The following is a 9,623-nucleotide window of genomic DNA, read 5'->3' on the forward strand; positions in this document are numbered from 1 at the left end:
CGGCAAACATTGGGAAAATGTATTCTTTATAAGAAGATTTATAAGATTCCAACAATAATTTGATCCGAGCGAGCGAGACATCAAATAAATACATAATATATAACTAGGGTGTTGGTTTTAGGAATCACTCAGAAAAGATATAAATTTTAGTTGTTATTTTTCGAATTGAATTTCGATTTCTTAACAGAAACTATACTACTTACCGTCGCGATGTAGACAGTTTTGTTCGTAAATATAGATGTTACCCGATACTCAATATTAATTCTGAAGTAGTAAAGTACTTAAATACGCTATCTGGATACGTGTTTTTAATTTAAACATTTATAATTTTCATACAGAGCCAATGTTGGATATAAAATTTTGACGGTAATTTTTTTTCAGTGTAAGTTTTTCGACTTGAATTGAATTAAATTTATATACCTATATTTATATATACAAGAATGGATGCTTTAATATTATAAAATATTAGCGACTCGCTCCGTCTTCGCACGTGAACAATTTATTTATAAAGAAAATTATATAATAGCACTCAGAAATAGATTTGTAGCCTTTTTTTTTATTGGTTCCGTTTACCAGATTGCCATTACCAAAATTGACCTCTTTACATTAGTATAGACTAGCTGTCCACACACTCGCTGATCATAGGGACAACTGTCTTTCTTTCTTTGAATACTATTAATGTTGTTTAGAACAAATACCCCAGGAACGGGGGCTAGTTAGTATAAACTTTGCAAGAATTAAAACAAAATATTTCGGAAAGTTACTGAACTTATCGTTTCAATTATTGGAAAACTGAAAAAATAAAAACGATAAAAAACTACAGATGTCGTGGTACCCAGTTTGAATGGAGTTGCTTTCGCTAAATATTATCTATTACATAACAGACACATTGAAAAAAATTAACGTTTGGGAATAATTAATTAAGAATTGTTATTAAAATCCCGCACGAATTAAAACTATAACAAAGATCGAGTTTAAATATTATTTTATAATATCGTGTATAATACGAAAATTAAGGATAGGTCGCCTGGAAGGGGTTATAACGCTTTTTCCTTACGTGAAGGTTGCCTGCCTGACTCTAATTTCAGTGACCCGACGGTATTTGATGACTCTTGCAAAACGATGATCGTCGTTAATGTAATTGGTGTCAGCTTTTTATTTGTTTTAATAAATATTTTTATCAAAACAATCTTAAATTACTTATATAAAAACTTCTTCACCGTGCTATGTGTGAATTTTAATATAATTATTTAATCTTAAATTACTTTTGACTAATAGGACGTTCATATGGTTTTTCACCTGTGTGAGTTCTAATATGAATATTTAATTTGGTTTTTGTATTAAATTTCTTGTGACAACTATGACATTCATATGGTTTTTCACCTGTGTGAGTTCTAATATGGAGTTTTAAATAAGTTATTTGACTAAATTTCTTGTGACAACTATGACATTCATATGGTTTTTCACCTGTGTGAGTTCTAATATGAATATTTAATTGGGTTTTTGTATTAAATTTCTTGTGACAACTATGACATTCATATGGTTTTTCACCTGTGTGAGTTCTAATATGAATATTTAATTGGGTTTTTGTATTAAATTTCTTGTGACAACTATGACATTCATATGGTTTTTCACCTGTGTGAGTTCTAATATGAATATTTAATTGGGTTTTTGTATTAAATTTCTTGTGACAACTATGACATTCATATGGTTTTTCACCTGTGTGAGTTCTAATATGGACTTCTAAATGAGCTTTTTGACTAAATTTCTTGTGACAACTATGACATTCATATGGTTTTTCACCTGTGTGAGTTCTAATATGGACTTCTAAATGAGCTTTTCGACTAAATTTCTTGTGACAACTATGACATTCATATGGCTTTTCACCTGTGTGAGTTCTAATATGTAAGTTCAATGAATATTTCTGAAAAGAAATATACTTACAAAAGTTACAAGCGTAAATCTTTCCTAGAAAACCATTATGCAAACGTAAGTGAGTTATTAAATAACTTATCTTGGTCGTTTCATAGCTACATACGTCACAAATGAATTTATTGTTTTGAATTTTGTTAATTATATGATCATTTAGTTTGACATCCTTTATGGAAAATTGAGGCTGATTTATATTCAGATCATTAGTTAACGGTTTTGATACATTGTTCGTGGTCTGAGTAATGTTTACTGCGACTGATTTTTTAACCGGTGGTTTTGATACTAGATTAATTTTGTTTTGAACGTTTTTTGGGCGAACTGTTTTTGCTACCTTGGGTTCATCAAAGACGTTCCCTTTATTAACTTTTGAAGTTTTATTTGTTTTTGTTTTTATATTCTTAATTATTTTGTCATTAGTTTTATTGGATTTGCATAAAGACACAGAGTTTGAGTTTACAGTGACATCGTTTAGAGCGTTTGTTTTCGGATTAACTGTTTGGGCTACCTTTGTTTCTTTAAGGGCGTTTTCTTTGTCGACATTTAAATTTTTATTTCTGTTCTTTTCTTCCAATATACTTTTCTGAGGGATTGGTGCACCTAAAAGTATGAAATTTTCTTAGTAATCAAATAAATGAGCTACACGGTATAAAAATATATTTACCTAATTTTTGAGCATAGCCTACTGGTGAATTGTATTTCTTGAGGTTAATTTGGAGAATATTAGCAAATTCACTTCCGTAGAAAACCATCAGCTCCGTGAATTTGGGGATTATTTTTATTGTCCTGTTAAAATGTTTTATTTGTAAATGAAATATATAAATAAATACTCATTTGTTTTTTTTGTTTTAAATGAATGCCTTCTGGAAAATGGGCCATCTGATTGGAAGTAATCACAACATCATTCATAGACATTGGCGATGTAAGAAATATTAACCATTCCCTACATTGCCAATGCGCCACCTACCATAAGAACTTACACTGGCTCACTCAAACTATAAATAGGAAAAAATAATATTGAGTATTGCTATTCAATTAGCGTTAAGAAATTGACACTTAAAACTCTAGTAAAACTGCATAGTCCTATTGAAAGAATATTTGTTCATATATCAATAAATAGGAAACTATCTTGGCTTAGCTTGGTATTAAAAAAGTTTGGGGTACATGTCAGTCGCCTCCTCGTGGCGTACCCTGGGCAACGGGGCCGGCTTGAGCTTGCTCGTCGGCCACGGCTAAGACTGGCGGGAGGGAAGCCGCGGGGCCGCTCCTGGTACGTCCCTGATCGGCGTCAGGGCGGACCATGTGAGTGGCCTCGTTGGCTAGGAGGGAGTGGGAGGGCTCGCTACTCGAGCCTCCCAGGTGTTTTACACCGGCGGTCGGCGGCGGAGCCTACCATCTTATCCGCCGCAGGGCGTCAGCTTCGTTGACGCCCAGCCTCCAGTGGCGGACTCGGGGGAGTTCGTCACATTCACACGTGGAGGATGAGGGGGAAGGCGCGCACTAGGCGCGCTTTCCATGTATATTCAGCCGCCTTACGGCGGCTGCCGCTGGTGGGGTCGCGGTTGCATGCCCTTGGCGATCCCGTTGCCTCACCACTCGGCGGCATGGTGGAAACCCGAGGATGGTTTTAGTGGGTAGGACAGGGCATCTGCCCTGGCACGGGGCATTAGGCCCCGGTTGAGTCCCACATACCCGTCGCGGTCCCCCGACCGGGCGGCATGCGTAAATGCATTTCCTCCTCGTTAAACAAAAAAAAAAAAAAATGGTATTAAAAAAGTTCAAATAAGAGGTATATATTTATCTGAAATATTCATCAATCGTCGTTATATTTCAGCGAATTTACTCAAAACTTAAACGAATTATACATCTCGTATAATGAGAAATGATCACTCCGTCTATTGATAAAAACCGTATTAAAATCCCATAGTTCTTGAGTTTTCTGCGTTCACACATATAGACAGACAGAGGCGGCGGGGAGACTTTGTTTTGTATTTAATAGGAATATATCAAATTAGAAAAACGTAGTCGAATTGTCTATATCTAAATCTCGTTGTCTTTGATCTTCCATTTTTTTTAATTTAATTTGACAATACGCTATGTATGAGTAGTGTCTGATGAGGATTTTAATAATTGGTATATAGATTAATAAGTAATTTTAGTATTAGTAATTAGTTCGGTACGTTTTTCGCCCAGACGAACGGAATTGCGATTCAACGGGGAAATGCTGCTAGCATTCTCGCCACCAGTCCACGCGATCAAGATTTACACAGTAACTATTTTTAATTCATATTTGTATAAATTTAAGGACTTAATGTTAATATTTTTTATGTTAATAAACTTCTATCGTTTAACACGACAATTACATCTGCACTAATATTCGCGTCGCGCGCGTTACGCTTTCGTGACCGATAATGAACGAATGAACCGAAACGATTGAATTTGGTTATGAAGCTTGGACATAAAAATATAACAATTTTTATACCTAAAACCTACCGAACGCGTTATATGTGGATGAAGGCGCGGGCGAGAACTAGTGTTTTAATCATTACACAGGATAAAACAAAGTCGCTTACCGCTGTGGCCCTATGTACGTTAGATCTTTAAAATTACACAGTGGATTTTGATGCGGTTTTTTTAATAGATAGATTGATTCACGAGGAAGGTTTATATGTATAATACATGCACATGCACAATATAGTAGAGAAACACTGATAAATTTAGAGGTTTCTAAAGTGATGTAAATAAACACAATTTTTGAGCTTCCATTGCAAACGTTGGCTGAACCCTTCGAGATAGATCAAAATATTGTACTACTGTATTGTACCTTAAAAAAGGTCTTCAAAAATGTATAAAAATTACCTGTAATAAAGCTGTCCTTTATACTGATAAGCGACTAGATTTTGCTCGTTCCAATGTCGCGAACAGTTCACAAAGCGCATCCAGTTCGAGTTGTGTGCGTCTTCCGCGTCCACAAAATGTGATCGTCTATTGTTACCGTCATGTATCTATAAGCAACATACGGCCTGATTTTTTCAACGGGGATTTAATAGCTAGATCTGGACTATTAGAAATAGCCAAAAAATACTTTAAGGTGACTCGGGTGAAGGTGAGCTCAATTTTGACAGGAAACTAATCCATTTTTCAGGATTTTGAAAATAAAAAACAAGCCTGTATTATTAAAACCTTTCGATAGTGTTGCTTATAAGAATCAAATTCTGGGTAGTAAAATTATAAGTAACCAGTTGTAAAAATCAAGACGTCTTAAATTTCCGCTATGGAATAAGTCTCCATGTAATAATAGTTTGGCGTGAGATACTATCTGCCTAGAAACAGCTCAGTTTTTCAACGTAAATTAAAGTAACTCTGTTACTTCATTACGCTTAAAACGATGAACCGGGTAGAAGAAACTTTTAATGGAGATGATGACTCCCGGCAGAAGACATGGGTTAGTTTTATCAAGAAAATCATCCTTTAAGATTGTGAAAAGGGGGGTAGAAAAGTTTGTATGGGGAATCATTAATTTTTTAAGTAAGGAATGAAAAACTCATAATAATTTAACCGAATGATGATTTTTTTAAGGACCTTTGTATATGATATATGGTAAAATTGGGTAAATCCCCGTTTTCAACTAGTGTAATAAAATGCCTTATTGGCCACTTTCTTGAGAAACTTACCTGCCAGCTGTACATAGACGTCACTGCGTCCGTCTTTTTGCCCCGGTAAGGTCCGAATCTGACACCACGGGGCAGAGTCAACGTACTAAAAACGCCTATGCCAGCCCCTAAATTATTTTAATACATTAAGAATATCAAGTCAATCGTACAATTTTTAAGTTATATTATAGATGATTTATTGTAAATAGTGTTGCATATTGATAGTCCACTATCGATAGACTATCGATAGTATTGCCGTAATCTAGAGTATTGCTCACGGAGAGCTATCGATAATATCGATAGTACTATCGATATCCTGAATAGTTTTCGAGGTCAATCCTGAAAGTTTGACTATTGATAGTTCTGCAACGCTGATATAAATGTTATAAGTGAGACGGGGGCCTCGTATGTCCCTGACGAGGCAGTAGCTAGAAAGACGTAGTGTCTCTCCGCACTAGCGAGAAGAGCTTAACCGAACCAAAAGCTTGTGTTAATACTAGATGAAAGACTCGAGTTGTCCATATAAATAGTTGTATTAGAAATAAATTGAGCACGCGGCAAAATAAAATAGTGTGTAATATAGTTAAAACGAAAGAGACGGAAACGGAATCGAGGTAAAAGTGAAAAAGTAAAAAAAAAAAGAGCACCGACCATTACGTACGAAAAGAAGTACATACACAGGTAGAACTAAAACAAACTTTAAATTTAAAATTCCGTTGTAATGTTGAGCTGAAAATGCCTTTGTATAAACGACATACGAGTTACATATTTTTAAACAGATTATGTAATAATAGAATAACAATAAATAAATTACATCTGGCAACACTAAACTTGGTTGTATAATTGATCAAACCTGGTATAACAGAAGGTGCGAGGTGCAGGAACACGCGTGGTATGGTGAGGGCGGAGCGGGGTACGGAGGGAGGATAGGGTGACTTTGATGGTACCTAGTTTATCAATTTTAATTGAATTATTATTGTTACTGTTTGCAAATCACATTTATTGGTACTAAAAGTACTATGGAGTGTAGAGGTAAAAAGTAGCGTATAATAAATGTTCCTCAAAATGCATGAAATTTAGATGAAGCTGTTGAAGCTAGAAGCCCCGGATATACTAGGGAACAAGTGGAGCAGCGTGCTGCAGGACATGCCCTCAAGAACTACGGATGGTGCAGAATATTTCGTAGGCCACACTACACAGTTTTTATCAATCAAAATACACTTAATTCAAGTAGGCTTTTACAAGCACTTTTGAATCGTCATTTAACTATATTAAGTGAAGCTACTCCCGGTTCGAAATGCAGATTCTACCGAGAAGAACCGGCAAGAAACTTAGTAGTTACTCTTTTTCAACATTTAAAAATACAGTTATGTTAGTTAAATACAATTATGTATGTATGTAATATATCCTTCCTGGAAGTCAACAAGTATTAACTTTTTTTATTATCTGTATAGGTAGTCTTGTATTGAATAATATGCCTTTTTATAGAAATATCGCCTGTTTAAGTCACTTTCCATCAGGTGAGCCTCCAGCTCATTTGCCACCTCTAACATAAAAAAAAAAAAATGGCCCAGTGGTTAGAACGCATGCATCTTAACCGATGATTTCGGGTTCAAACCCAGGCAAGCACCACTGAATTTTCATGTGCTTAAATTGTTTTTACAATTTATCTCGTGCTCGGCGGTGAAGGAAAACATCGTGAGGAAACCTGCATGTGGAATATGCTCCAGGCCTTCTCCTCAAAGGGAGAGGCCTTGTGTATTTTAAAATTAAATGTCTATTACAAAGTACTTGGGTCATAACACAAAAATATACTCTTATAAAGTATTTTAAAGCAATAATAATTTATGTTTAAAATTTACCGATTCATAAATACATAGTTTGCTACAAAAACATTAATAAATAAGGCATATTATTCAACACAAGATTACATAGATGAAAAAAAAAGTATTGAGCTAATACTTGTTGACATCCAAAATATATTATAAAAAATTTCAATTCAATTTAACTGACATAACTTAGTATTTCAAATGTTGAGAAAGAATAACTACTGAGTTTCTTACCGGTGCTTCTCAGTAGAGAATCTACATTCTAAACCGGTGTTAGGTTTGCATTTAATACAGTTTTGTTAGTGAAGATTCAAAAGTCCATATAAAAGACTACTCGAATAAAGTATATTTTGATTAAGGTTATCAATAATTCACTGTAGCTCACACTATCTATTTGTAAAATACATTAAATAATACTATAATTTACCAGGTTGGATTTACAAAAATATTGAATAATGTTAAGATATTATAATGAGTTTTAGTATTTTTTCTTTCTAGATGTAGTATAGTATACTAACCTTGTCATCTGGTATTACCAATAGGGGCTTGTGTATAGCACAGTATTCATACACAAAGTCCCCACAATCTGTGCAAACTGTAATAAAAGGTATCTTTGGAAATATAAATTAATTGTTTTATTATAATTAAAATATTGTTTTAACTCCTGAAACACTTTGCTCTTGCTTTTTATTTTTAAAGGTAAATATGTATTTCATTAATCTCTAAAAAATCAACATAATATCCAAGAAAACTTATACAAATAATTAATACTTTAACATTTTATAAGTATTTAGTTATTTTTAGACTTGAATTTGTACATTGTTAGTTTTAGTTTTTAAAATTATTTTTGTATCACTTAAGAGTTGAATATATTCAGCCTAGCTTTGTAATTTTACTTACAAACATATTCGTCCAAATTGGGTTCTTCTGGTTCGTAATAGCTTATACGAGTTCTTTTTCTTAAATTTAAACGACTCATGACGATCACTAGGAAAAATAATTTATTATAATTATAACATAACATGGCACACAGAAGTACATATTTTATTTAAAAGTAACATTCAATAAATTGAGAAAACATTCAATGTTAATTTTATTTTATGATATAGGTAGGCGGATGGTCAACTAATGGTAAGTTGTTAACACCGCCATTGAACAATGGGGCTGGAAGATTATATTAACCATTCCTTATATCGTGGATATGGTGACCTTGGAAACTAAGATGATATGTCTCTGGTGCCTGTAGTTAGTAGTTACACTGGTTTGGGTTTATAAACCCTTCAAACCGAAACATATCAATATTATCTATTGCTATTTAGAGGTAGAGTATCTGACGAGTGGGTGGCACTAGACGTAGACGGACACAAAGTCCAACCACAAACTAGAAGTATACAAATTCGTATAATAAAAACCTAAATGTAACTTACTTATTTAATATAATTATGTGTATAAATAATGGCTTTAAATTAATCACTACTTACGATTATTTCTGACAGTGGGTAGAAGTGTGGGCGTCGGGCGAAACAATGTAAGCCTATAAATTTTCCCGCCAATTTTTTTTCTTTTTTTTATTGTCTTGCGTTCCATATGGTAACAGATGTGAAACGAACAGACGATGTTTATATAAAAATGTTTTTATAAATATTAAATTAGATAAAAAATATATATTTATTTTTAAATTTATTAAGTATATAAATTTAAACATTCAACATCGTAGTGGTTAAGCAATTTTACATTAATAGTGTAAAGTGGTCTATATATCTATATACTCATATAATAAAAGATCTGGCAGATTATAAATAATTTATAATAGAATAAAGTTATACATTTTATAAGTGATTGGTTGGTCAAACGGTGAATTTATTCGAAGTTTTGGTTGCAATGAGTTACAAATGTTTTTTTGACAAATTTAGCACGATTAAACCTTAATCTGTGAAACGTTAACTCAGAGTACCATCTTTTTAAATATAGTTATAAAAATATTTTACAAAACGGAATGTAATTTTGAAATCAATTTTGATTTTGTAACGGCTCGCACTGTAGATTTGTCGCATCGCACTTGTAACGCCGCTTCCAATTTCAAATTCACTCCCTATACTTTGCTACATTTTGAGAAGGTGCGCTCTATTTATTTATTTAAAGGCTTAAGATACTCATTTTATTTAATGATGTTCATTTACTATATGAATGTTAAGCCTGACAAAATATATCC

The 9,623-nt window shown here is 33.4% G+C and overlaps 1 protein-coding gene across 1 annotated transcript; it reads right to left on the reverse strand.

Annotated features, from left to right (window-relative positions):
* Positions 1–1,260: 1,260 nt before the first annotated feature.
* On the reverse strand, positions 1,261–8,390 carry LOC113391402 (zinc finger protein ZFP2-like). The gene is made up of 8 exons (XM_064220054.1): positions 8,312–8,390; positions 7,930–8,006; positions 6,436–6,529; positions 5,604–5,710; positions 4,789–4,934; positions 2,594–2,715; positions 2,438–2,529; positions 1,261–2,116 (listed from the first exon to the last, which is right to left on the reverse strand). Exons 1-8 carry the CDS (start codon positions 8,388–8,390, stop codon positions 1,262–1,264), a joined length of 1,572 nt encoding a protein of 523 aa, XP_064076124.1. The 3' UTR covers position 1,261.
* Between the last annotated feature and the right edge of the window lie 1,233 nt (positions 8,391–9,623).

Source organism: Vanessa tameamea, chromosome 31 (assembly GCF_037043105.1).
Source record: "Vanessa tameamea isolate UH-Manoa-2023 chromosome 31, ilVanTame1 primary haplotype, whole genome shotgun sequence".
Taxonomy (NCBI): domain Eukaryota; kingdom Metazoa; phylum Arthropoda; class Insecta; order Lepidoptera; family Nymphalidae; genus Vanessa; species Vanessa tameamea.